The sequence below is a fragment of the Halichoerus grypus genome, chromosome 8 (assembly GCF_964656455.1).
Source record: "Halichoerus grypus chromosome 8, mHalGry1.hap1.1, whole genome shotgun sequence".
Lineage (NCBI taxonomy): Eukaryota > Metazoa > Chordata > Mammalia > Carnivora > Phocidae > Halichoerus > Halichoerus grypus.
This window is the reverse complement of record NC_135719.1, coordinates 123546379-123573115: the sequence shown is the minus strand read 5'-3', so window position 1 is coordinate 123573115 and position 26737 is coordinate 123546379. Positions and strand designations below refer to the sequence as shown.

Here is a 26737-nt window from a genome sequence, read left to right as displayed (position 1 = left end):
TTGTCTATGGTTTGATTTGCATAATCCCCACTCCATCTTTCAAGTTATTTATGAAAATATTAGGCCACCTTGTACCCCACCACCTCTTCTGGGTTTATATGTGGAGTAGTAATAGCTATCTTTCAGATGTGATTATGTTTAACCCTTCCTGGTTTATATTCCTAAATGTAGTTGTCCTATTATGTTCTTGGTCCAAGCATCCCTTTCAAGATGGGTGGTTGAAATATTATCTTAGCTGCTAACTTCAGGTGATAGATAGTTTGCCTGTTGCCTTTCATGGAGCCATCGAATTTATTCCATCTCAGAGAAATACTAAATCATCTGAACATAATTTATTTTTTACCCAATCTGTGGTGTGTGTGTACATGAATACTTCATTTTCCAGCACGTAACCAATCCCTATTAATTATCCTGAATGTTTACCAAGCTTAAGGATAAAAGTTCTGTTTCTTCTGTTTCAATGTCTTGCCAAAGAAAAGTGTTCATTATCCACAGAGCAACTGAATATGACTTTATGGGGAAGGCCGTCAGTGTTTGTCAAAGTGTGGACCTGTGCCATTTGCACAGAGAGAACCGAGATGCTTATTAAAATGTGATTCCCGGGCCTCATACCAGACCTCCTGCATCAGAACCACGGGGAGCAGACCCAGGAACCTGCATTTTTTTTGAGAGCTCCTCAGGGGAATTACTTCTGAATACTGACTTTTGAGAGTGACTGGTCTACTTCATTCAAATTTGAAGGCTTCTGGCCTCTAACTGTTCAGCCTTTTTATTATTCCCTGCTTTTGGCATCTGGAAGTTCTAGAGTCTTCAGGAATTCTCCACGCCAACTGCCATAGGCTTGCTTCACTGTTTCAGTTGGTCTCTTTAGCATCTTTCCTTTCTCGTTTTTTTTTTTTTCCCCAGCATTGATCTCAAACTCAGCAGTCCCATATAAAACTCAGCAATCCAGCACTTGGCCTTAATTTACTTAATAGCTTTAAATCCTAACAGTGTCATTAGCCCCCTTTTAGAGGTGGGATGATAACTGGAGACAGACGTATGAAAGCAGTCCTTGGGTCGGGCTACTGGGATGTTTTAAAAATCATTCTAAATGTTTATCTCTTCTCTCTCCAACTGCTCCCAACCCTGAATTTTCTATTAGCATCACTGGGACTGACTCTGGATGAGACCCACTTTGCCATTGTCTTTGTGCAGGAAGCATCACAGGGGAGAAGATGGGGGTGGTGGGGTGATATTCAGCGGGGGGAGAGAGGGAGAACATGGTGTCTCTAAGCAGCAGCCATTTAGGGGGAAGCCAAGCCCCCCTTTACCCCTTTGCTGGGCACAATGGAAGTGAAGTTTTTTTTTTTTTCCCCTTCCCATTTTTCTTTTTTCTTCTGTTTTTTTTTTTTTTAAGATTTTAAAAATTTAATTGAGAGAGTGAGAGAGCACACAAGCGGGGGGGTGGGGCAGAGGGAGAGGGAGAAGCAGGCTCCCTGCTGAGCGGGGCTCCATCCAGGGACCTGGGGATCATGACCTGAGCCAAAGGCAGACACTTACCCGTCCGAGCCACCCAGGCGCCCATTCCCAGTTTTTTCTTTAAAAATTTTTTTTAAAAATTAAGTTTATTTTACTGTGGAAAGAATACTTAACCATCTACCTTCTTAATACATTTTTTTAGTGTACAATATCTATTGCTAACATAGGCACAATGCCGTGCAGCCGATCTGTAGGGTTTATTCATCCTGCTCCACTGAAACGTTATGCCCATTGATTAGTGATTTCGTAACTCCCCTTCTCCGCCAGCCTCCAGCAACCACCATTCCCCTCTCTGATGCCCCGAGGCTGACTATTTGGGCTACCTCACGTAAGTGGAATCAGGCAGCATTTGTTTGGCTGGGACTGGCTTATTTCACTCAGCATAACATCCTCGAGATTCATTCATGTTGTTGCATATTGAAGGATTCCTTCTTTTTAAAAGCTGAAGGATATTCCATTATATGTTTCTACCAAATTTTCGTTATCAGTTCATCTGTTAACGGACAGTTAGGTTGTTTGCACATCTTGGCTATTGCGAATAGTGCTGCAATGAACATGGGAGTGCTATTATTTCTTTGAGATCCCGATTTCAATTCTTTTGGACAAATACCCAGAAGTGGGATTGCTGGATCCTATGGCAATTCTATTTTTAGTTTTTTGAGGAAGCTTAATACTATTTTCCAGAGCAGCCGCACCATTTTGCATTCCCACCAGCAGTGTACAAGTGTTCCAGTTTCTCCACAGCCTTGCCAACCCTTGTCTTTTGTTCCCAGCTTTTTCTGATCACGGTGATAACGCCTGCTCATGGTGCTTACAGTGTGCAGAGCACAGTGCCGAGCACGTTACGTACGTTGTCTCTGTAAATCCTCACAATAACCTTGAGAGGCGGGGACAGTTGACCTCACTTTAGTATGAAGAAACCGAGGTGCAGAGAGGTGAGGGGACTTGTCCACACATCCTGCGGGTGAAATATGGCCTCCTACCCTGGAGTGTGGCTGTCCTGAGAGTTGAGGAAAAAACATGTTTTAAAAGTGAATTAGGGGCACCTGGGTGGCACAGTCAGTTAAGCGTCTGACTCTTGGTTTTGGCTCACGTCATGATCTCAGGATTGTGAGATGGAGCCCCGCGTTGGGCTCTGCACTCAGCCTGGAGTCTGCTTAAGAGTCTCTCTCTCGGGGCACCTGGGTGGCTCAGTCGTTAAGCGTCTGCCTTCGGCTCAGGTCATGATCCCAGGGTCCTGGGATCGAGCCCCGCATCGGGCTCCCTGCTCCGCGGGAAGCCTGCTTCTCTCTCCCACTCCCCCTGCTTGTGTTCCCTCTTTCGCTGTGTCTCTCTCTGTCAAAAAAAAAAAAAAAAAAAAAGAGTCTCTCTCTCTCTCCTTCTGCCCCTCCCCACCTCAAATAAATAAGTCTTTAAAGGTGAATTAATGGGGTGCCTGAGTGGCTCAGTCGGTTGAGTGTCTGACTCTTGATTTTGGCTCAGGTCATGATTTCAGGATTGTGAGATTGAGCCCCGAGTCGGCTCCTCACAGGGCATGGAGCCTGTTTAGGATTCTCTCCCTCCTCTCCCTCCACCCACCCTCTCTCCCTGTCTCTAAAAAAAACCAGAAGTGAATTAATGATCGCATACATCTCATTTATGAGGTGAAGCCATGTCCACTGTTAACAGATGGCTTCTAGGCGTCAGGCTGGCAAGCTGGAGTCAGTGGAATGGAATAGATTATATACTTTTAAACCTTTTACATTTAAATCTATTAAAATCACCCCCCCCAAACTGGGGCATTAGGGTGGATTAGTGACAAAAGGCAAATAGACATGATCAAAGCCCTCCCGGGAGCATGACTCACCTCTGAGTCATGTCGGGTATTCACACATCAGGAGTGGGTGCTCTCAACTCAGCCTCCATATCAGTAAAAACTTTGTTCTCCACCACCCTCACCCCACAGGCATGTATTTTTGATTGTGTGGTCCGTGACTGAAAACACGGCCACTTCACAGTATTACCTCCCTTTTAGAAATTCAGTGGGGGTGTAACTATGTCCAAATGGGGCAGTGTCAGAATAGGGTTTGGGGTTCCTTCCTGCTCTTCTTGATGGTGGAATCCTGGAGGGAGAAGGGTATGGGATGAAAAGCAAAGAGTCTGGGGGTCTGGTCCTGGTTCTACCCTTCAGGGGCTATGACGTCACTTTCCTGATTTGTCAATGAGGGGGCTCCTTTCTTGAGTGTCTAGACCTCCCCCATCAGCACCCCTTCCCCACACCATGGGCTCCTTTCTTCTCAGGCAGTGGCTTAACAATGAGGCTCTTCTCCCTGGAGACAAGATGTCGGGCCGCCATGTTACAGGCTGAGAGGGCCTGTGGGCTGGACGGACTGGTGTATGGGGCAGACGCAGCTTGTACCCAAGGTAGTCTCACAAAATCTGCTTGATCTCAACTTCCTAAAATTACTCAGGATTCCCCCATACCTGAGTGTACAGGAGAATCAGATGACTATTGCAGTCTTATTAAAAAAAAAAATGGTTTTTTTGAGGGCATTAAGGCCCCACATTCTCTAAGACTCATGTGCTTTTAGCTTCGAGCTGCAGTGGAAAAGCCAATAATGCGGCCTTCAGGCTGGCTGCCCTTGTCACTGAAGGGAAGCCGGGCTCATCACTCAGTTGTCCGTGCTATTATCTTGCAGGTCCTTGCATGGGGTGCGGCGGGGGAGGGTGGGAATGGCTCTGTGCCCCAGAAACTTGATTTGTGGAGCAGGGCCTGTGGCATGGGATTGATCCCTGGAGATGGAGTGCATTTGTGACAGCGAAGCTGGGTCTGTTTAAATATTTAAATGCCATCCTGTTGTGGACACCGGAAGCACCCAGCAGGGCTGGCCGCAGGCAGGGCTGAAGAGAAGCTGCAGTCTGTCCCTGCTCCCCGCACACCTGCATCTCTCCCCTTTGCTCCTGCTGCCTGCCCTCCCCTCCCGGGCCTACACCTCTGGCTCTCAAGCACTTGGTTTGCCTTTTCTGAGCTGTAACCCACGGCCTCCTGAATTATTTTGTCCTCCAGTCAGAGCTGGTTCTCAGCTAGCTGTTCCTGAATGCAAACTTTGTGGCAAATAATTCCTACCAAGATGTAGAGGACCGATAACAGGGTAGATATGAGCATGTGTAGCAGTTTGCTTTTTTAAATAATTTTTTTCTATGGAAATGGTATATATTCATTGCAGAAAAATCAGAAATTACAGATATGCATAAAGGAAAAATAAAAATCACCCATAATCTTACTCCTGAGAGATAGCTTCCATTTTGGTTTTGTATACCATTTGAGGATTCTGTCCGTCTCTGTCTCTTTCTACACACACGCACATACACACACACACACACGCACGTATGCACACCATGGTACAGACCATTTTAACCCATGCCCTCACTCAACAGTACATGGGAAGCATCATTCCAGGTCGGTAAAAACATGTTTATGACATTTGAGAGCTATACGGTGTTCTATCACGTGGGCACGCCCCAGTTTGCTCAAGCTGTGTTCCAGTTGTTGGACATTTAGACGGTTTAAAGTTTGTTCACTATTGCAAACAATATTGCGGCTGTATCTTTGCATAATGCTTTCGTGATTTCCTAGGGGTGGAATTGTGAGGTCAAAGGGCCTGGTACACAGCCTTTGATGTCTCTTACTTCAAGTCGCGGTGGGGGGTAAGGGAAGTAGGCAGCAAGGTCCGTGCTGCCCAGGTGAGAGAGAAAGCTCGGTGAAGAGGGACATGCACTGACTTCGGAGTGAGAAAAAGCTGAGGTCAAATTGTGGTTCTGTCACTTGTTAGCTGGTTATCTGGGGCATTTTTGAAAAAAATCATTTTGCTGCTGGGAGGCTCCATGTCCTCAGGTGTGGAGTGGGGATGGTGCATGGTTGGGAAAGGCACGTGTGATAATGTATATAAAAATGTTTGCACCTGGGTTGTGCTTAATGACTGTTTCTTCCTCCTTCACCTGTTCCTTATTTCCTCTATCTCCAATAGAGTTGGAAAGATAAGGCCGATATCACAGAGATAACACCCCGCCAAGCATATTTCATTGAGTAGATAGCACTGTCGGGATTCAGGGGAGGGAGTGGTTGGGGGGCAGGAGCCGGTGTGTCAGAGGTGCTTCCCTAGGAGGCCAAGCAGATCTCCAGTGAATTAGTATTGAATTGACTTTATTCTCCAGGGATGGAGGGGTATGTGTGGGAGTTGGTGGTGGTGGGCCGGTGAGGTAGTAATAGTAATAGCATAAGTTCGTTGTCTTATATTATGGACCTAGAATGTTCTATGGGTTTTATCTATATTAATTCTTTAACCCTCACAGAAGTGCCATGAGACCAATGGTACGATCATCTCCAACCTACAGATAAGGAGACTGGGGAGGAGAGGCGTTAATTAACTTTCTTGAGGTCACACAGCAAAAAATGGCAGAGACAGGATTTGATCCCAGTCAGCAATGCCTCCCTCCCTCCCCTGCAGTGTCTCCCACCTCTCCTGTCACTCACCTTTTCCTGGAATCTGCCTTACCTTGTATATACCTTTGTGTAGGCCACCTCCTGTCACATTGGATGATAGCAGTCTGTCTGTTCTTCAGGTTGGACTGTCAGCCTTTGGAAGGCAGGAAGTACACTACATTCATCCTGCATCCTAGCCCCAGCACTGTGGTTGCTCCCAAAATGTGGAGGAGTGTGGGATGCACATAGCACGACAGGAGAGAGACCAGCTTGGTCAGAGCAGAGCTTTGGGGTAGGAGGATTGGGGGGTACAGAGTTGGACAAGGGTACTGGGAATGCCAGGTTGATTTTCTTAGATGTTGGCCTGAATCGTCAGTGGTGAACATGATGATCCCAGACACATCTCTGGAAAGGTGTGTTCAGGGCAGAGAGCCTTAAGCCCAATGGCTGAGACGGAGATAGGAGAAGACATGAAGTCTGGATGGTGATGACAGCAGGGACAAAGTAGACAGGAACAACAGGAGAGACTTTATGAGTGAAAACCCTGCAGAACAGGATGTGGAGTCCAAGCGAGAGGGAGGAGCAACGATGGCTCTTGAAGTGTTGAGCTTGGGTCGTGGAGACACGAGGGAGGCTTAACTAGAATATTCTAGAGGAGGAGGTAATTTTGGAGAATGATGAAATTTTCACATAGGAGTGTGTGGAACTAGCAGGACATCCAGGCAGGAATATTTACCACATGCTACTGGACATTTGGTTCCCCAAAGGAAGTGAGGCACTTACAGGGATGCTGCAGGTGGATGGGGGTGTACCTCAGGGAAAGGCCAGCGAGACATACCAGATAGGTCGGGACTCACAAATAAAGCCCCATCTGCATCTGAGGCAGGGTTTATGGCAGATATTCACCCGGAGATCCTGAGGGAGAGCACACTAGCCACATTTCCAGATCTGGGGGCTGCCATACTTTATGGTCATAGGTCTAATTTTTTTAAATCTTTCTTTGTTTATTTTCTCCAGAAATGTTGACATTTATATTTATTATTTAAGTAATTTTAAATGTAGGATTAAAAAAAGGATTATATTTTGCCCTTTAAGTAGATTAAGGACACGCTAGTGTAGGACACACCAGAATAAGAAATGAAGATACCATCTCTGCAAAGGGGACGCCAGAAGATGGTTCTCAAGTCAGAAGTCCAGGATTTGCATCTTTGCTACGTCACTTCCTGGCTGTGACCTTGGACAAATCCCGAAACCTCTCTGAGCATTGCTTTCTTTTTGTGTCAAGTGAGGACAGTAAGATTAACCTTAGAGGGTTTCCAAGAGGGTTAAATGAGACCACGTGCAAAAACAATTAGCTCCCTGTCTGGTTCCTAGTTGCGCTCAATAAATATTTATTTTCTTTATGCCAAGTCAGGAAAGTCCATATTTCGCACCTACCTTGGGTCCCCAGTTCTGTTCTGTGCACTGGCTGCCGGAGGTGTCAGGAGCCAGAGAAGCTGGCCAGCCCAGCTGATGGTGAGTGTTTGCTGTGTACCAGCCACTGTGCTGAGCACTTTACAAGGATGAGCTCATTCAGTTCTCATAACACCCATGTGAGATGGGAACTATTATCAGCTCCATTTTCCAGACCAGGAAACCCAGGTTTGGAGAGAGTAAGTAACTTGCCCAAGGTCACACAGCCAATTAGCGGACACAAGAAGGCAGATCCCAGAGTTTAACAGAGTTCTGCTACCCTGCTTCTCAGCAGGGCAGGAAAGAGTCCCACTAACACATTTAATGCTTTGGTTTTGGGAGTTTCTGCATTCTCTGCTGGGGATCCAAAATCAGGTTATATAGTATTTAGAAATGAAAAGCTTGTTGCTTATCTCCATTCTTCCTGTTTTTTAAAAACTGGAGTCACATTCATATACAGCAAATTCCTAAAATAAGCAGAATGCCCTCCCTCAATGAAGATACAGGATTTGTGGATCCCTGGCATTTGATAGATCCTGTCTCTGGACTCATTCCTCGTACATGGGTCAGTGCCAGGCCCCAAGGAATGTGGCTTTGAAAAATCAGGATGTTACATCCCACCCTTATTCCAGCCCCTGTGCTTCTATCCGGAAGAATTCAGTTTAAAATAAGCACCAAGTGTGGCCTGGAAGAAGAAACGAAGCCACAGGAAGGCAGCTGCTGACCTGGCTTGGTGAGGGGGAGGGGAGAGGGATGTAGGCAGCCCTGGGTGGATCCTAAGGCCGGGAGCTTACATTGGTTTTCTATCAGAGTCCAGGGACTAATTCATTCAGGAGGCATACAGGCCTCAGAGAGCCCAGAGAAAACAGAGAATGATGAAGTGCTAGAATCAAAGGACTTCAAGATTATTTGATTCAATTGTCCTATTTTACAGATGGGGAAACCAAGGCCCAAAGAAGTATGGGGTTTGTCCAAGGGTGCATAGCTGGTTAGTAGGAGAGCCACGGCCAGACACCAGGTCTCCCAAAGGCCACCCACGCGTCTGGCCTCTGGACTTCCAGGCCAGGAGGAGAAGCCCACGGGGCCTTGCCCAAGAGGAGCTTCTTGGTGCCTAGACACTGCAGGACCTGGGCTACTCTCATCATTTGAGCTCAGTGGAGCCATGGTTGGCTCTTTGGGTAAGGCCTAGGCATTTAAAATAGTCATAGGGATTAATACTCCACCATGAGTATGCAAGTCTGACCTGGGGGATTTTTGAAGTATCCCCTGAGTTTTATCCCAAACTGAGTCATGCAGGGCTTTTCTCACTTGGGGCTTCTCTGGGGGACTGGTTGTAGGCATTCCTCCATCCTCCACATGGTTCTGCAGAGAGAAGTCAGGAAGGTGTGGGGAGCCCCAAACGTCTATGACCCAGTCTGGTAGGGTATGATCCTTTTGTCAAAATGGCCTCCTTTTGTATCTGTCCTGGGCCCATTGGGACATAGGATTCTACTCAGAAGGGCTGAAGGGAAGAGAATTAGATGACAAAATGATTAAGGAGGTGTGGGCAGGATAGAAATGGCGAAAGGGAGAGGGGGAGCCCTTCCATCTTGAGTGCCAAGGGGCAGGGGGAGGACACATGGTGCCCAGGACGGGGGGGGGTAGTACCTGTACCAGCATGCTGCCCAAGCAGGGAGGGCAGGGCACAAATCCCCATCTTCCCCTTCTCACCCCCCATTCTCCTGTCCCTGCCTCCCACTGGCCAAACGTCACCAGAGGCAGAGAGCAAGGGGCCATAGACACGTCAGCCCCGGGCACTGGGAGGAGTGTCCGGATGGAGAATAATGCATCTTTCAGTCACGTGCTTCAAAGTCAGGCAGACCTGAGTTCAAATCCTGGCCCTGCCACTGAGGGAGTTGCTTCAGTGCCCTCAGACTCAGTTTCCTCATCTGTACAGTGGGGATGACCATCCTTATCTTGTGAGCTACTGTGAAATTCAGCGTAGGACCGTGTGCCTGCCTCACAGCCCGTAAGTGTGATGCTCTGGGGGCATCGGCAGCTGACAGGCACGGCTGGGTCGATTTTACAGATGAGGAAGTGGAGCTGCAGAGAGAGGGAAGTAGCCTCCTCGGGTTGGATGCAAGTGCCACGGGGCACAACTGGGAATGAGATGCAGCCCGGTGACTCCCGAGGCCCAGGCTTTGTCGTTGGACGCTCATCCCGTAATTGCTTTCAGTCTCTGGGAAACCACTGGCTCAGATACCCACTGTGTGCTCCAAGTTGGACTGATGAAAATGTGCCAGAGTCATTAAGTTATCAGTGGGGAAGGCGGCTGTCTCTCCCCTGCAGGAAGGATGCTGCTGTCTGCGGCAGCCGGCTTTGTTCATACAAACTGCCCCTGATTCTCCGCCCGCCACCCTGCCTCCTCCCCCTACCCTGCTCCCCCAGACAAGGAGTGAGTGGGGTAGGGTTGGAGCGGGGAGAGGGCTGCTGTAAATATTCTGGGGCAACACTGAAGGTATTCATAACTCCAGACAGGAGGTGCTACCTGGAGAATCCAGCTCTGGATGGGGAAGTGGGCAAGCACGATTTCTGCACCTTGACAGATGGATCCGCCCCAGGGGAAGGAGAGAGAGGAAGGCAAGCTGGACCTTCCTTACTGTCACAGCCGGTCCCCTCCGAGCGCCGTGCCAGGAACACAAATCCAGGTGCATACTTGCCAAGGGAAAAACAAGGGCCAAGGGCTGTGCCCAGGCCGGGCTGACCGGTCCCTGGGATGATGGCTTCAGAGGGCCAGGACACAAAAGAGCAGGCCCCGGGGATGGAGACCGGGGTGGGAGGATGGGGCGCAGCCCTCTCTGAATGCTTCAGCAGTCTTGGGGCTCGGTCTGATTCTGCACGACAGATCATTCCAGAGTGAGGTTGCTGACGTGATAAAGGGATAGCAGATGGTTCTAAGACTTTATTTTCAGAGTGTACTTTCCCCACCTTCTTTTTCTTGTGACTCCATCACCCCTGACCACAGAGGAGAAATGCTTAGCTACCCCCCTCCCCTTTTGGGTTTATTCCCTTTGCTTTGATGGCCATGGTGCTGATAAGAGCTGACAATGGCTGCCCCTCAGGACGAGCCAGGCACTGTTTTAAATGTGTTTCTTTCACAGACTCTCACGACGACGTGAGGCAGATGTGCTGTTGTGATCATCCCCATTTGCCACAGAGGATGCGGAGGCACAGAGAGGTTTAGCAATTCAGCCCAGATCACACAGGCAGTCAGTAGCAGACTAGGCAGGGCTTTGAGTCCAGGCGATTCCGATCCAGCCTACCCGCTTAGTCACCACCAAGAAACTGGTTCTCTGAAGGGTGGCACTGAAATGCCCTGGCCAGACTTCCAAGGTTACTGCAGAGGGGCATTTTACTCCCAGCTCAGGGCTGCTTGGGTCCTGTGTTCCATGTGGCAGCTCCCATATATTGGGGCTGTGAGGTTGTTTGTTTCGAGTAACTTAGTCCCTGATCTCTGACCCCAGCCCTAACAGGTTTCCAGGACCAGATACACAATGTACGGGACCCGGTGCAAAATGAAAACGAGGGGCCCTTTGTTCAATATGTATTAAGAATTTCAAGATGGTGGTAGCAAAGCGTTAAGCCAAGTGTGGGGCCCTTCTGAGCATGGACGCTGTCTAAATGCATGGGTCCCACGCCCATGAAGCTGGTCTGTACGTATTTGGTGTGGCAGGGAGATATCATTAAATAGTGCTGGGTTTTCCTTTTCTTCCAATCCAGTCAAAGTAGGATTTCCAAGGCATTTCTTTCCATCAAAATGTAGCAGTCTGATCCAGATACAGTTCCACCAAGATAAATCTTAGAAATCTTTTGTCCCTAGGATGAAGTCATTCAAAGGCCCAGTACTTGGCTTAGAAGCTTCATTTTGGGGTCAGGCATCATGCTGTATTATCTCCAATTTCTCCTAACCCTGCCTTTTAAACTCCCCTCCCTCTCACCTCCTTCCCTTTGCCTGTGAGCCTGCTCCGGGATGTGCCCTGTTAAAGAATGAGCCCCACTCAGCCTCCCTGACCCCCGCTCCCACCATCCTCCCCGCCTCCCCAGCCTCACTGGTGGAAGGAGTGGTCTGTTAGCCCCGTCACCACTTCCTCATTTCCAGGAGCATTCTAAGCCTCTCAAGTCTTGTCTCATCCTCCATGAGGTCGTGGATTCCCTTCTCACGAAGGTAGCCTCCTGGTTGTCAAATCCAGTGCTCTCTTTCTAGTCCCCATCTTTCTCAACCCTTCTTGGGCATCTGACATTCTCCTGGCTCTGCCAGCTTCTCATCTGTGAAATGGGGACTTGGGTTGCAGTGAGCAAACTGACCTGGATCATGAGAACAGGCCTGGCGCTCGGTACACACTCAGTAGCTGTTCTCAGTGACCGTGACTGGTGGTATCCTTGGTCCTGTCATCTGGAAACCCTACCTCTTTTTAAAAAAAAATTTATAAAAATTCCAGTATGATTTACATCCCAGTATAATTTACATACCTTTAATATTAGTTTCAGGTATACAATGTAGTGATTCAACAGTTCTATATATTATGCGGTGCTCATAATGTTAAGTGTACTCTTGATCTCCATTCCCCGCCCCCCACCTCCCCTCTGGTAACCATCAGTTTGTTCTCTATATTTGAGTCGGGTTTTTTTTTTTTTTGGTCTCTTTTTAAATTTGTTCTTTCTGTTTTGTTTCTTAAATTCCACATATCAGTGAAATTGTCTGATATTTGTCTTTCTCTGACTGGCTTATTTAATTTATTATACCCTCTAAATCCATCCATGTTGTTGCAAATGATAAGATTTCATTCTTTTTTTATGGTGGAGTGATATTCTGTTGTCTATATATGCCACATCTTCTTTATCCATTCATCTAGTGATGGACACTTGGAAACCCTACCTCTTTGGCTTATGTTGCTCATTCCTGGATGAGTCTTTCTTGATAAACTTAAAAAAACTAAACCAGTTTCTCTTTTTTCACCAGATTCTTGAGACTTGAGATACTGGTGTTTTCTGAGTTCTATCCTCTGTCCACCTTTTTTCTCTCTCTCCGTAATCTCTCCTTCTCTCCATATCCCTAACTCCCCCTGCCGCCCTGCCAACCTCCACATCCACATCTCTTTCCTAAGCTCAGGGTGTGCAGGGCAACCCTAGACTGAACATTCTCTTCTTTCTTTAAATCTGGTTTTCCTCCTCATCCTTTGACCTATTGCCCCATAGGAACGTGGGTGTTTTCGTTGCTTCCCGTAACTGACATTGAGGGCCGGCCGTGATCTGCCCCGCGCTGGTGACTGGGGATGCAGCAGCGTGCAAACACACAGTGCCTGCCATGCTTGCTGCCGGTGGGGGCACACGTAGTGATCCATGATTTGTCCTAGGAAGGTAACAAACTGGGGTCCTAATTTTGACTGGAAAGACTCCCCTGGGGAAGGACATTTGAACTGACATCTGAAGAATGATGAAGCATTCATTAGGCAAACTGTTGCTGGGGACCATTGTAGGCCAAGGGAAGAGCTTGTGTAAAGGCTTTGTGGTAGAAAGAAAGATGTTTACAGAGTGAAAAGGCAATGGGCAGAAGGGCAGAGAAGGTGGTGGATGTGGTGTTGGGTGAGGCTAGGGGGCTAGACAGGGCCTGGGTGGTGCATGGCCAGGAAGGCCAAGTTACTGTCATTCTAGGCTTCTCCTTGCTGCTTATACCCACCCTTTTCCACCAGATTCCTTCTCTTTAACCCCTCTCCCATCCTGAAATCCTCATTGTTCACACATGGAAAATTAAAATAGCCTCTTGCCACTTTCAAATCCCATCCTCTGCGCTGTAGTCTTAAATGGGATTTCTAAAATGTAAATCTGAGTAAGTTGGTCCTCAGGCTACAGTCCTCCCCTGGCTCCCCATTTCCAGGACAAAGTCCTGCCTGGCTTCCTTGCTTGTTAGCTCCATCACACCCCACCCCCGCCCGCAGGTCCCCAAAGTTGGGCAGAATGTGCTTTGCTGCCTGAAAGCCTTTGCCTCCTTTGTCTGTCTGGTAATGTTCTGCTACCTTGCAAGCCACAGCTCACCCACCTCCTCCAGGAAGCCCTCCCTCCACACTCAAGCAGGTGTGCCGGCCCCTCCTCTTTCCTGGGTGCATGTGCACACTGGTGCGTTTGTCTCATCTCCCTCTTTGCTTGTTGACTTGTATGTCTTCTCTGCCAGAATGGGAGCTCCTGGAGGGAGGGCACTAGGGCTCTCCTTTATGTTTGTCCTTCTGATGCCACAGGGTTGGGCACTTATGAGGTGCTTATTATGAAGACCTGGTGATGAAGAATAACATGGTATAAACAGGTGGTGAAAAGGGCAGCTCCATCAGGAAAGCTCTGTAGGTCTGTGTATAGGGATGATGGGTAAGAGGTCTGGTTTCCATGACCTCCATGTACTGTCTGGTTCTGGTTCCTCTAATGACAGAGCACAAGTCTCACTGCCCCCACCTGCCACTTCCATCCATCCCAAAGGGCAGGTGCACCAGGGTGGACAGAGTCAAGCCTAAATCTATTCATTCTTCTAGTAGAGTGGTTCTTAGACTGTAGTGTGCAGCAGAATCACCTGGAGGGCTTGTTAAAAGAGAGATTTCTGGCCCCACCCCCAGAGTTTCTGATTGAGTAGATCTGAGGGGAACCCAAGAATATGCATCTCTAACAACTTCCCAGGTGATGCTGATGGTGCTGGTCTGGGGACTACTCTTCCAGAATCTCTTTTTTAGCAAAAGGATTTACTCTAAAAATAATTACTCTCTATGGTGTTGGGGAAGGAGATACGGGAAGCTTTTTGCTTGGGTTTGGTTTTGTAGGTTTAAAGACCTATTAGTATGAGATTAATGTGGATAGATGGATCAGATTTTACACGCTTTCCTCATCCCCTATCTCCTGGCTTTCCCACAAAGTGTTTCTGTGTTCATTCATCAGCTATTCAATGAATATATCTTGAAGGTGTAGTATGTCACGGCAACAGAGGGGGTGGAGTTGTTGTTATTAAGACGAAATTGGTATGAAACTGTCCTTGAGAGAAGTCCTCCAGTGCAGATGTAACTATGGTTCAAGGACATCAAAGAAGAAATGCTTGCTCGGATGGGTCGTGATTCCCTGATCTGTGGAATTGTCCTAGGCATCTAGCATTAGTGAGAATAAAACAATTTGATAAGTGAGACCACATGACTATTAAGATCCTTAAATTCTGTATTAAGGAAGACAGTGATAATTGACACAACAAAATGGCACCAATGGAATGCTGTGGAGTTTGCAGTAGGGAGGTCTCCAGAGTCAGCTGAGGCATCCTCATGGAAATACTATTATTGTCCTTATTCTTAATAAACATTTATTCCTCACCAACAGTACGCTTGGTTACTAAGTGGATTTATAGCCGATGACCCCACAATTTGCTGTTTATTGACCTCAGATCATTGCAAAGGTTAAATAGAAGAAGCCACAAGCAGGCCCAGAGTGCGCCTCAGGGGCCTCTTTAGGTCCCATTTCCCGAGTCAAATGGAATTGAGATGTCTAGTACCGTTTTATTTTTTTGAAATATTTACAACAGAGAGAGAGAGTGTAAGTAGCCAATTGTAGGACTTGAATTTATAGTCATTAGGTCACCAACTTGAATTTCAGACTCTCACCTTATTAAGAAAGTCTACCCATTGCTAAATTCCATTGTTTGAGGCCAGGTTCAAAGTCCTTTCAGGAGGGCCCAGCACTTAAGATGTGGCAGGCTAAGCTGAAGCCCCTCGCCCCTCGCCACCATTTACTGAGCATCTGTTATGTGCTGGGTACTGAGTGAGATACTTTACAAATATTATCTAGAACACTTCAAGGCAAGTAGTACTATCATCATTTCTAGATACGAAAAAAGGCACGGAGAGGCTATGTATCTTGTCCAGTTTCACACAGCAAATCACCTCAATTCATTTTTGGAAGTCAGCATAACCATAAAATTGAAACACGGTAAAAGGTAGGTCAAAAATTCTAGATCTATGTCAAGTCTGAGTATAGATCCAAAATGCAAGATTAGAAAATAGAAAGCAGCAGTTTATCAAGTGGATAATGCACTCTTGCCAAATGGCGAGCGTTCTAGGAATATAAGAATGGCTCAATAAGAAGAAACATTAGGAAATCAACATAATTCACCGTATCAACAAACTGACGGAGAGTCATATACCAGTAGATGCTGAAAGACTGATCAGATTTTCCTGTAATAAAACTCTAACACAAGGATAAGAGGAAATACTTAAATTTGATAAAGACTAAAAATTAGCCACATGTATCATTCTAAACAGTGAACCACTAAATCCAACTTCATTGAAAGTGAGGGTGGTCTAGTCTTAAGCCATTTAGCTGGGCTTCTGCTTCTGAGGTACTGGGCAGTCAACCAATGGAACTGCCCCTTTCTTCTGTGCCCAGTGAAGCCATATTTATGTTGCTGCGTGTCCTTATCTCACACTGTCCATGTGAGAGGTCGAGCTTGTGAGGACACATTCCTAGATTTTGGGTATCAGAGGCTTCCTGGGGCATCAAGGGCACAAGCTCTTGGTTGCCACATCTACCGACGATGGCTTGGCTTCATGGCTTTCATGGCAGAAGTGGGATATGTTTTTCTGGCACAAAATCACCGTGTACTTTATACAGAGTTAACCACTGTATGGTGGAAGGAGCACTGCATGGGAATCCAGGAGACCTGGGTGCTAGTGGCTCTGCCTCAACTGGCTGCGTGTTCCCAGGCAAATCACTTAGGCTTGCTGGCCTCACTTGCCTCATCAGTGCCATGGTGTGTTGGACTGGATGGACCGCCAGTGCTCTTTGGCCTCAAAGTTATAATAATCGTCACCCTTCCCACGTGCCCAGCACTGTTATAAGTGTTTTGCATAGAGATCATCTTATCCCAACAACTCTATGAGTTAAGTCCTATCATTATTCCCATTTTCCCTCTGAAGAAACTGAGGCCCAGAGAGGGTAAGTGACTTGCCCAGGGTCTCACAGATAAGAAATGATGGAGCTCTTTTACAGTTCAACTTCCACCCTTTACTTTTCTGGTTTTTTTTTTTTTTTTACCTGGGCCCATGTTGTTACAGTAGTGTCAGTTCTGTCTAGCGGGGCAAAGGTTGTTGAGGGTGGGAGACACTTCTTAAGGGAAACCCAGCTCTGGGGTAAATGGATGGGAGGCACTGCCTGGGAGAATGATGGCAGTGACTGCAGAGGTTGCTAATCTTTGCCTTTTCCCCTCTTCTCTTCCTGTCTAGTCTGCGGCAAGCGCTACAAGAACCGGCCAGGACTTAGCTACCACTACGCTCACACTCACCTGGCCAGCGAGGAGGGAGATGAGGCTCAAGACCAGGAGACCCGGTCCCCGCCTAACCACAGAAATGAGAACCACAGACGTGAGTTCCCAGTTGTTGGGTTGGGGCAGTGATGAAGTGGGTGGGCAGGGCGATAGAGTGTTCTTTTCACCTCTGGCATCTTTGGTGGCACCCATTGATTGGTTTCAACGTCCTGTGGTGACTTGGCTCTTTTAACGCAGCCCCAGCTGCCCTGTGGGTCACCTGAGCCCCAGGCTTAGAGTGAGTGGGCCAGGTGGCATCCCCAGTTCTGTTCCCAGAGGAAGGGATGTGAGTGTTAAGGCAGAAGGGAAACATCCTTACCTGGCTGTTGTCAAATGCCAGACCTGTTCCTCTTCTCCCTCAGCTCTAGAACTTCCATTCACAGGTACTAACCTGACGTGGGCATAGCCCTTGGGCATGTCAATTCAGATGGACATTTCAAATGTCGCCTTGACCACCAAGAGATGTAGAATATTCTTGATCTATTGCCTTGGCTATTATAGGGGTCACGATTTTGGTTCAGGGCTCTCCTGCCTTAGAAATACTGCCCTTGAGCTTCCATGCATTTCACTTGAGTACTCCATCAGCAAGCATGATCTGGGTGCACTTGTCAAAAACTCAAAATGGGGTGGCATGATGGAGTCTTTAGAGCCTGTTTCAAGATGTGGGTCATTCTAAGATCATTAGGTGAAGAATAATTGTGGACAGGCCATGTATTTTTTATTTTGTTCACGAGATTTTGTGGTAGGTGTTCTTAAGGTGAGCAATGCAATGTAATTAGAGGGATCAGACCTTTAAAAATATCCAGACTCTAGGATCTGAGGGTGACTCCTGTGCATTTTAGCCCATCAACTTAGTCAACAGATGTCCATCGGCTACTCATCAAATATTGGAAATAATTAACATACTTTGGCCAAGACCTTTCTTGGGATTAGGGTCAGTGTTGCCTAACCCCACCCTCCTTTCTCCTTGTAACATTGCCTTCTGTATTCGTGTGCTCAGGCCGCCCTAACAAAATACCACAGACTGGGTGGCTTAAAGAACAGAAATTACTTTTCTCGCTCTTCTGGAGGCTGCAAGTCCCAGACCAGTGTGTCATCGGGGTCAGTTCCCTCAGAGGCCTCTGTCGTTGACCTGCAGGTGTCCGCCCTCTCACTGCCTCTTTGCATGGTGTTCCCTCTGTGATCACATACCCCCGCTGTCTCTCTGTGTGTGTAAGTTTCCTCTTAGAAGGATACCAGTCAGATCGAATTAGGACCCACTGTAACTTAATCACCTCTTTAAAGGCCCTATCCCAGAAGAGTCATGTTCTGAGGCTCGGGGTTGGGGCTTCAACATACACATTTTTGGGGGGACCCAGCTCAGCCCATATACCTTCTTTAATTCCTACTCACTTGCAGGGTTCAAGCCTTTCATGTGACAGACCCTTATTTCCTTACCTGCTCTTGTCATCGGGAGAGAACCTGGGAAGCAGGGCAGGAGGGTCTGACAGAGCTAGCCCACCTCCGCTTGCCAGCTACTGAGGCATGCCGAGCTCTCTCTCTCTCTCCTCCCTGGGGAGAGGTTCCCTTAGTCCAGTCTTTCAGAAAGGAAAATGTACGGGGCAGCCGGCATTTGCATCTCTCTGTTTCTCTTCTTATCCCTTCTCTGATCTCAGTGGCCTAGGCGTACCTATTGTCTCTTCCGGCAAAGGAGGCCGAGAATGATCTCTTTTGATTTGGATTGCTATCTGGAAACTATTTATTAGCCACGGTTGCTCTCTCTGAAGTATTTGTTAACTTGGTATTATTTCCCACTCCCCCCAGCGCTGGCTTATCTTCTTTACATCTCTTCTCAAATGTCAAGCCACTTGGTCCCTGTGTTGCGGTGCTTTACTCACGCAATAGGGTTTGGAATGCTTCTCTTTTGTCTGTGTGTCTTTTGTGTGTGCACACAGTGATGGCCACGGCAGAGGAAGGTTCCTCGTGGTCCCCAAGGTATGCTGCAGGCCCGAAGCAGATCAAGGAAGTCTCTTCCTTAGGCATCCACCCCGGCTCCCCCATGCCTGCACCTGCTGGCTCTTGACTTTCGGAGTGCGCACCGGCCTATTTCCCTCTGTCTACCAGGATCTCCTCATGTATTCTCGTGACTCAGCGTCTTCTGTCTCCTCATGTCTTCACCGTGAGGCCAGATGGCCTTGCTTAGTCAGGAAGCGGTGTCTCTCCACCTCCTGGATGGAGGTGTGTCCCCACTGTGGCTGCGAGTCCTCTCCCCTCCCCCCTCCCCTGCTGATGACAAACTGAGTTCTTCAAAAACCCAAGGGTTTTAAGCTGCATAGAAAAGAATAGCTGTCCCTGGGTTCATCAGGGGTCTCCTTACATGAGGAAAGTTCCAGAACCTTCACAAACACCTTTTTAAAAAACATCTGCTCACGATGCCTCTGAGAACTCTGTAGTTAACTCCAATTTTGCTAGCAAGGAGGGTGTGGCAAGAAGGCCCCAGAGGCCACAGAAGCCATTCCTTCCCTCTTCCCCAATTTCTCGGAACAGATCTAAGAGACAGCAGCTCTTCCCAGGTTCTCTGCGTCACGCATGCCACCAATCTGTCTGCTGCTCTGAATGTCTGCTCTGTTCCCTCCCACATTCCCCTGGTGAGCAGCCCCCCAACCATTTTCTTGTGAGCGCTAATTGCTGGCATCATTAATACCCAGTCATTAGCTGCTCCCACTGCTTGGGGTGGGGGTGGGCTCCCATCCATCCTGCCCCTAAATGCCACTGGGGCTGTGTGGTGAATTGAATGCGACAGCTCTGCGGCATCGAAGGTCCCAGCTTTGTGATCCTTCCTTGGCAAGGCTTTTGGACTGGGGGAGGGGGGCAGGAGAGCTTCATCCAAGAGGCTAATCTGCAGATCCCGCAGGAAAAGTTCTGGACGCCAGCAAAGTGGGAACGCTGACTTTTCCCTCTTTAGCTGAGCTGCAGGGTGGCCCAGCTGCTTGTGAGTGCACGCAGGCCTAGGGGAAAAACAGCCCTATAGGCTCCGGAGTTTTCCGTGGCATGGGCATCTGCGCTCGCGCCACCGGCAGCAGTAGAAACCTTTTGACTTTGGTGCACCTGCTGTCCCTCGCCGCACCCCCCGACTGTGTCTCCCGCCAAGCCGATGCTCATGCCTGCTTTCAGGCAGAGCGGAGTGCCAGAGCCAGCACTGACCTCCCCTCGCCCCCCAGTCCCAGGCTGCCCCGGGCCGCCAGCTCAGCAATCCACCGTGTTCTCTCGCCTTTGTTTCTCTTCTCGCCGCGCATTTTCTCCTGAGTATACACTTCTTGTCTCTTCTGTAGCTTCGTCCCCTTTCCTTCATGCCCTTGCCTCTCTGCATCAACTATAGGCAGTGCTGGGATGCTTGGAGCTCCGACATTCACCTTGGGGGATAGGACTTCTCTGATGGGGTCTTCCCTACCTAAGCTGTCACCCTTCCCGTCCCTCCCTGCATGAGGCTGGATTCTTCTTCCGTCTTGCATTTCTCTGACCACCTCTGTTTGCTTTCTACAAATGAAATCACCGTGTGTATGTATGTATGTGTGTGTGCAGGTGTGTACGTGTACATACAGGTACACACACACATAGACTACATGTATATGAATAAAAGGAGGGAGGACTGGGGGCAGGTTAGGACTCTGTGTGGTGCCGCTCAGAAGCATTCTCTCTCTCTCTTTTGGTAAAGATTTATTTATTTATTTTTAAACGATTTTATTTATCTGAGAGAGAGAGCGAGCGAGCATGAGTGGGGGGAGGGGCAGAGGAAGAGGGAGGGGCAGAGGAAGAGGGAGAAGCAGACTCCCGGCTGAGCAGGGAGCCCTTGGGACTTGATCCCAGCACCCTGGGATCATGACCTGAGCCTAAGGCAGACGCTTAACCGACTGAGCCATGCAGGCGCCACTATTTGTTTATTTTAGAGAGAGAGTGCCAGTGAGCGGGGGAGGGGCAGAGGGCGAGGGAGAGAATCTCAAGCAGACTCCCCACTGAGCACGGAGCCTGATGTGGGGCTCAGTCGCATGACCCTGAGATCATGACTTGAGCCGAAATCAGGAGTCAGCTGCTTAACCGACTGAACCACCCAGGCACCCCACTCAGAAGCATTCTCTTGTGACTTCTGAAATGCCACCTTGGTAAACAGTCCCAGTGGGGCCAGGGTAGCAGAGAGAACTGGATTAGAATTCAGAACTCTTTGACCCATGCTCACCATGCCAAAACTCTTCTTAAATTTCCTTTTATCTTCTGTGCACAGTGGGAATCTACTAAAGATGATGTTTTCAAAGTACTTTTCTGGGAGGTGGAGTGGGTGTGGGCATTGCTGATGTCCTAGACCTGAATGGAAAAGCTGTGTAAATAAATTCAGTCTACTACATTCATCTGTCCACCCATCCTTCTATCCATCCGTCCATTGGTTTAGTACCCGTGTGCTAGATACTGTCTTACTCCCTGTCATGAGAAGGAGTGTGTAATGGAGTATGTATAAATTAGTGAAGGGCTCAAGGGCGCAGTACACTTTCTACCCCTTAGGGCAGCCGTACTCCCCGTGTGGCGTCAGAATCACCTGGGAACTTGTTGGAAATGCAGATTCTTAACTCCACCAGTCTCTGAAACAGAGACTCTGAGGGTGGGGATGGCAATCTGTATTTTACAGGGCATTCTGGTACATGCGAAAGCTTGAGAACCACTGCACCATTGCAAAGACTTCGCTGAGGACATTCAAGTTAGCTCTGGAAAAATGAAGAGGAATTTCCCAGGTAGAGGCAAAGGCAGGGAGGTGTGAAATAGCACAATGCCCCAGACAAGGGATTGTAGTTGGGTCCGACGGTAGCATTGGAAGAATGGTGGGAAAGTAAGCGGGAGCCACCATTGGAAGCATTTTCTATGCGAGGCTGTGTAGCTGGCATCCTGTATGAAAGCGAGAGCCACAGTAGCAATTACTAGAAGGCAAGGACATATGATTTATAGAGAAAGTTGTTTGACATATTATTAATTGTCACATGGTGTATCTCTTTTACCTGGTAGCATAAATGAGTGTAAAATGTTCTAACACACTTGGAGCTCCTAAGAGGGAAGTGCTTTTTAAAATATGGAGCTATAAAGTTTATTTCAAGCCTGTTTCTCAGGCCCATGGAATGGAAGTTGGGTTGTCCTGGGTCCTGGGAGGTCTCCGTCCTCTGCATAATGACAGGGTGCCTGGCACATAGCTAGGCTTTCGGTATCTGCCAAGAGAAGAGAAGGCCCCACCCTAGTGCGCTTTTGGAGGGCACGTTGTACTCTGCAGGACTGGAAGAGGAGAGCTGAGTTGATTAAGGGTAATGTCGGCTGATTAGATAATCTGAAAATTAGTCTGATAATGTGCAAATTACCTAAAAGAAGCATATGATGTCATTGCTACACTGATGGGAAAGATCTAACAGATATTAGTCTCCTGACATCCCTGTCCTCTAGCATATGGCCCGGGGGCAACGAGTAGAGCTTTAGGAGAGAGAGTGAAAATTGCCTTTGACACAAGCTTAAGGATTTTGGATCACTCTAAAGGTGCCTAAAAAACCATAAAGCGCACACAATCCACCACTTACCAACCTTGACGCAGGAAATTCAGGCTTTGTTCCAGGGGAGAGAGAGGAAAATTCAGATACAAGGCTCTGTCTGGAAAAGTGAGCTGCTTCTCTCTTCCTGAAGAGCAAATTTGGGAACTAACAACAGGTGTTCTTCAGGTGAATTATTATTTAACTAAACAGTTTACAGATTATGAAGCAAGCGAAGAGAAACCTGAGGGGTCCCTCTGGCCCTGAGGATAGATTTGGAGTTAATTTTTCAGACCTTTTGTCTGGGAGAATGGCAATGGAATTGGCCAGGCCAGAGTGTGAGTCATGACCTTGTCACTCTGCCATCTTGTGCCTGTGTGAACGTGGATCAGTCACTGACACTTCCTTGCTCCTTTGTTGCCTCATCTGTAAGATGGAGAGAGTAACCGTACTGACCTCATGGGGTTGCTTCCAGTCTTCAGCGAGATGGTGTGGGTGTTTGGCACCATGCCTGCCCGTTGCAAATGCTGATAGCCCATCTCTGTGCCCTTCGGACCAACAGAGCATGTCTATGACCACAGATGGCTAGTCTGAGTCAGGGCCTGTCTGTGGCTGTGTGATCCCGGGAAACTAACTGCCTGTGGGGGTCTCACTGGCATCAGGCGAAGCTATCAGAGCCTGGCCTGGCCCTGGCGCATCCTTTGCTAAAGCTTAGATGGTTTACAGCAATCCTTCTGTACAGGCTAAACATGAGTACTTATTGAGCACTTACTGCGCATGTGCCCACTTGTGGGACTAGGTATAATTGGGCCTCTAAAAAAGCAGAACATGTGGTCTTAGCCCTAGGACAATTTCAGGTTTAATTGGGGAAATACGATGGATGCAGGAAACCTAGCAGGAGGACGCTGTGGAGTAGAGTCCAACCCGTGTAGCATCCCTGTATTACCGTCCCATTTCCCCAGGATGGGGCATCCAGCCACCACTTGCCTTTCTGTGAGCCTCTTTCATTTCTCTTTCTCTCATGTTTTGGGCCTAATTACCTAGAAGATTCTGGATTGAAGAGTTCCACATCCTGAGTAATGACAATGACAGTAATACTTGCTGACATTCCTTGAATGTGTCAGACAGACACTGCGCTAGGCAGCCCACGTCTCTCTAATTCACTCCTCGCAGCAACCCCGTAAGTAAGGTAGATGCTGTGTCCCCTAGAGGACACCAAGGCACACAGACCCTGACCGATGTACTCATGGATATGGAGCGTGAATGTGAATTCTCCCATCATGTGTAACTTCTTGGGAAGCTTATTTAGGCCTTTGATTCCCCCCCCCCCCGCCTTTATCAGAAATAAAATTATTTTACATAGGAGAAGAAAGAGGGGGAGAAATGACAGAAGGCCTCCTAGGTGCCAAGCACTTTGCACACACAGGTACACGCTGGGACTCTCATTTTGTAGAGGAGGAGACAGAGTCTCAGAAAGGTTGTGTCACTTGCCCCAAGTCACATGGTTATCAACATTGGGAAGCTGAGATGTGAATGTGCTTGAGTTGGACACCATTCAATTAAGTCAGGACATTGGAACCCCAAGTGATGGATCCTAATCTCAAAGATGGGATCTTTGTCCTAGTAGTGTCTCTTAATTTTTACATGTAGGACAATTGTGAAGTGCATCATAGTACACAGTGGCTTTTCAAAAGAAACAGATGTATTAACAGGCACTTATCTTGGACTGCCTAACAAAATACCATAGACTAGTGGCTTAAACAATAGCGATTTATTTCTCACAGTCTTGGAGACTGGAAGTCCAATATAAAAGTGCGGCTGTGTCCATGTTTGATGAGGACTCTCCTCTTGGGTTGGAGATGGCCATCTTCTTGCTGTGTCCTTGCATGGCTTTTCCTTGATACATGATGGTAGAGAGAAGCAAGCTCTTGGCGTCTTTTCATATAAGGGCACTATTCCTGCCATCCTCATGACCTCATCTAAACCTAATCACCTCCCAGAGACCCCACCTCCAAATACCATCACATTGAGGGGTAGGGTTTCAACATACACATTTTGTGGGATATGCAATCTAATCCATAGTAGACACATTTAATCTTCAAAACTAACTTTAGCTGTTTGTGGTGTTATGTGTTCCCCCCATTACAAATTCTGCCTGAGATTTTAATTCATAAATGAGTCTTACTTTAGAAAAAAAATTACACATCTCTTAGTTCAATAATTTTCCTGCATCTTTCTCTCATTTGTGTCTCGCTGTCTTTCCTATCCTAGCTCTTACATATATCTCTTTCTGACCTTGTCCTTTAAAAACAATAATGCTGTGCCAAAAGTGAAAATCCTAGGATTCATCCTTGACTTTGTTTTCCTTCATCACCTGTACCAGCTTCCTCTCCAAAATATACTCCAAATCTGTCTTCCTTTCTTCATCTCCTGGCCTCCACCAGCTCCTGCCTGGAATCACTGCAACTTCTTTATTGGTCTGTCAGCCTGTTTTTACTCCATGGAGTAGCCAAAGTTGTCTTTTTATTTATTTTTATTTAAACATACATTTTTTAAAGTAGGCTCCACACCCAGTGCAGAGCCCAATGTAGGGCTTGAACTCACAACCGTGAGATCGAGACCTGAGCCGAGATCAAGAGTTGGACATTCAACCGACTGAGCCACCCAGGTGCCCCAGTTCTTTTTAAAATATAAAATAGATTATGCCATATTCCACTCTCAGAACTTATATCACACTTGAATATGATCCAAACTTCTCACCTTGAGGGTCTGCATTTTTTCTTCTCAAAGTGTGATCAGCGGCTTCAACATCAGCTGGGACCCAGGAGACCAACTCATCCAGGTTTGCCCAGGACATTCCTGTTGTAAACTGAAAGTCCTGTGCCCTGGGAACCCCTCAGCGCCAGGCAAACCTAGACGGTTGGCTACCCAGTAGGGGAGCTTGTAAGAAATGTGGAATCTTAGGCTCTAAGCCAGACCTATGAATCCTAATCTGAATTTTAGCGAGAGGCCTCCATGGTTTGTTTGCACAGCACTCACATTTGAGAAGCCCTGGGGCCTGCTGTCCACTCTGACTTGACTTCCCTCAGGTGTGTGGCTTCCGTGCCCAGGGTAGGGTGGTAGCTGGTGGGCGTGAGAGCCAGTGTAGCCGCTTACTGACATATGACCCGAGACAGCTACCTAGCCTCCTTGTGCTGCAAGTATCATCTGTGTAAAATCAGAACATTAATGCATCTATCTCTTAGGGTTATGTGAAGATTCCATAAGTCAATTCATATAAAACGCAGCATTAACGGAAAATGTGCGTTACACACGTGTCGCTCTAGACCAGTGATTCTCAAGCTTGAGCACATCAGAATCGCCTGTTCCTTAAGACAGAACCTGCTGGATCCTCCCTCAGAAGTTTGGACCTACCAAATTCTAGGGGCCTAGAATTTGCATTTTTAACAAGTTCCCAGGTGAACCACTACCTTAGAGAAATCCACTTTTTGGAAACAGATGTTCAGTTTGTTTTCTTTTTTCTTTTGGGTTTACCGAATTAAGATGACTGGCCAGGAACCAAGTTGCACTGTTGAGTCCAGGGGATAGACTTAGGCTCTGTCCTACTATGGCAGACGTGTCTGTGTCCCCCTCTGGGCCCGCATCCCTGGGCTGGGCTGCCCTTCTGCTCTGTGTCTCTTGACTCTGTCCTAATCCTCAGGTCTGATGCTAGAGGCACATCCTTTTCCTTTTCTTGAGTACTGTTTTTCAGTCTGAAGGATCTAGAAAATGCTGGTGCATTGTGGGCTGCTGGGGTTGACATAGCCAAGTACCCCGGAGGTGGTGGTGAGGAGGAGTGGAGAGAGGCAAGGCTGAATAAGAGACGAAGGGAGCTTGCTGAATTCTAATATCACGATAATAATATCCTGACAATTTAAATGGGCGAGGCTTATCCTGCTCTAAGGCGCAGAGATGTCCTGCAATTCTCTAAGGGGAATGACACCACTTCATTCAGAGTCCTGTTGACATAGTTACTCTCAGATTAACTGTTTTCCCCTTCCACTGACTCATTTGGTGGCAATAACAAGTTGCTACGCCAGGGCATGAACTGACCCACATGACCTTCCACTGGAAAATTGAAATACCTTCTTGTGCTTTCCCTAATCAGCACTGCGAAAAGTCCTCAGCTTTGCTTGGTCTTTTCCTCGCTTTTCCGAAGCATCGGTGACAGACCCGAAGTTGCCAGCCTGAGGCTGGAACACAAAGGACATTGCTAATGGGTCACGTGACCACCGAGCCCCAGAATTGGGGATGTGCTATCCAAACTCCTGGCAAATCGCAAGTCTAACCGAATACGTCCGTCAGGACGGAGACATCAATGTGAGCAGACGTGTCTTCTGTTTTTACGGCACAGTGTTTAGGAGTAACTAT

General features: G+C 47.7%; 1 protein-coding gene across 5 annotated transcripts in view; it reads left to right on the top strand.

The window, feature by feature from the left end:
* The window catches only part of DPF3 (double PHD fingers 3), a 283778-nt gene that overhangs the window by 190703 nt on the left and 66338 nt on the right, over nt 1–26737 (top strand). For all 5 annotated transcript variants that reach the window (XR_004919706.2, XM_036099904.2, XM_036099848.2 and 2 more), the window contains one exon: nt 16714–16851. Coding sequence is in view for 4 of the 5 variants with exons in the window: in XM_036099904.2 (XP_035955797.1) it covers nt 16714–16851 (138 nt within the window). In the remaining variant the exon portion in view is untranslated. The remainder of the gene's footprint in view (nt 1–16713; nt 16852–26737) is intronic.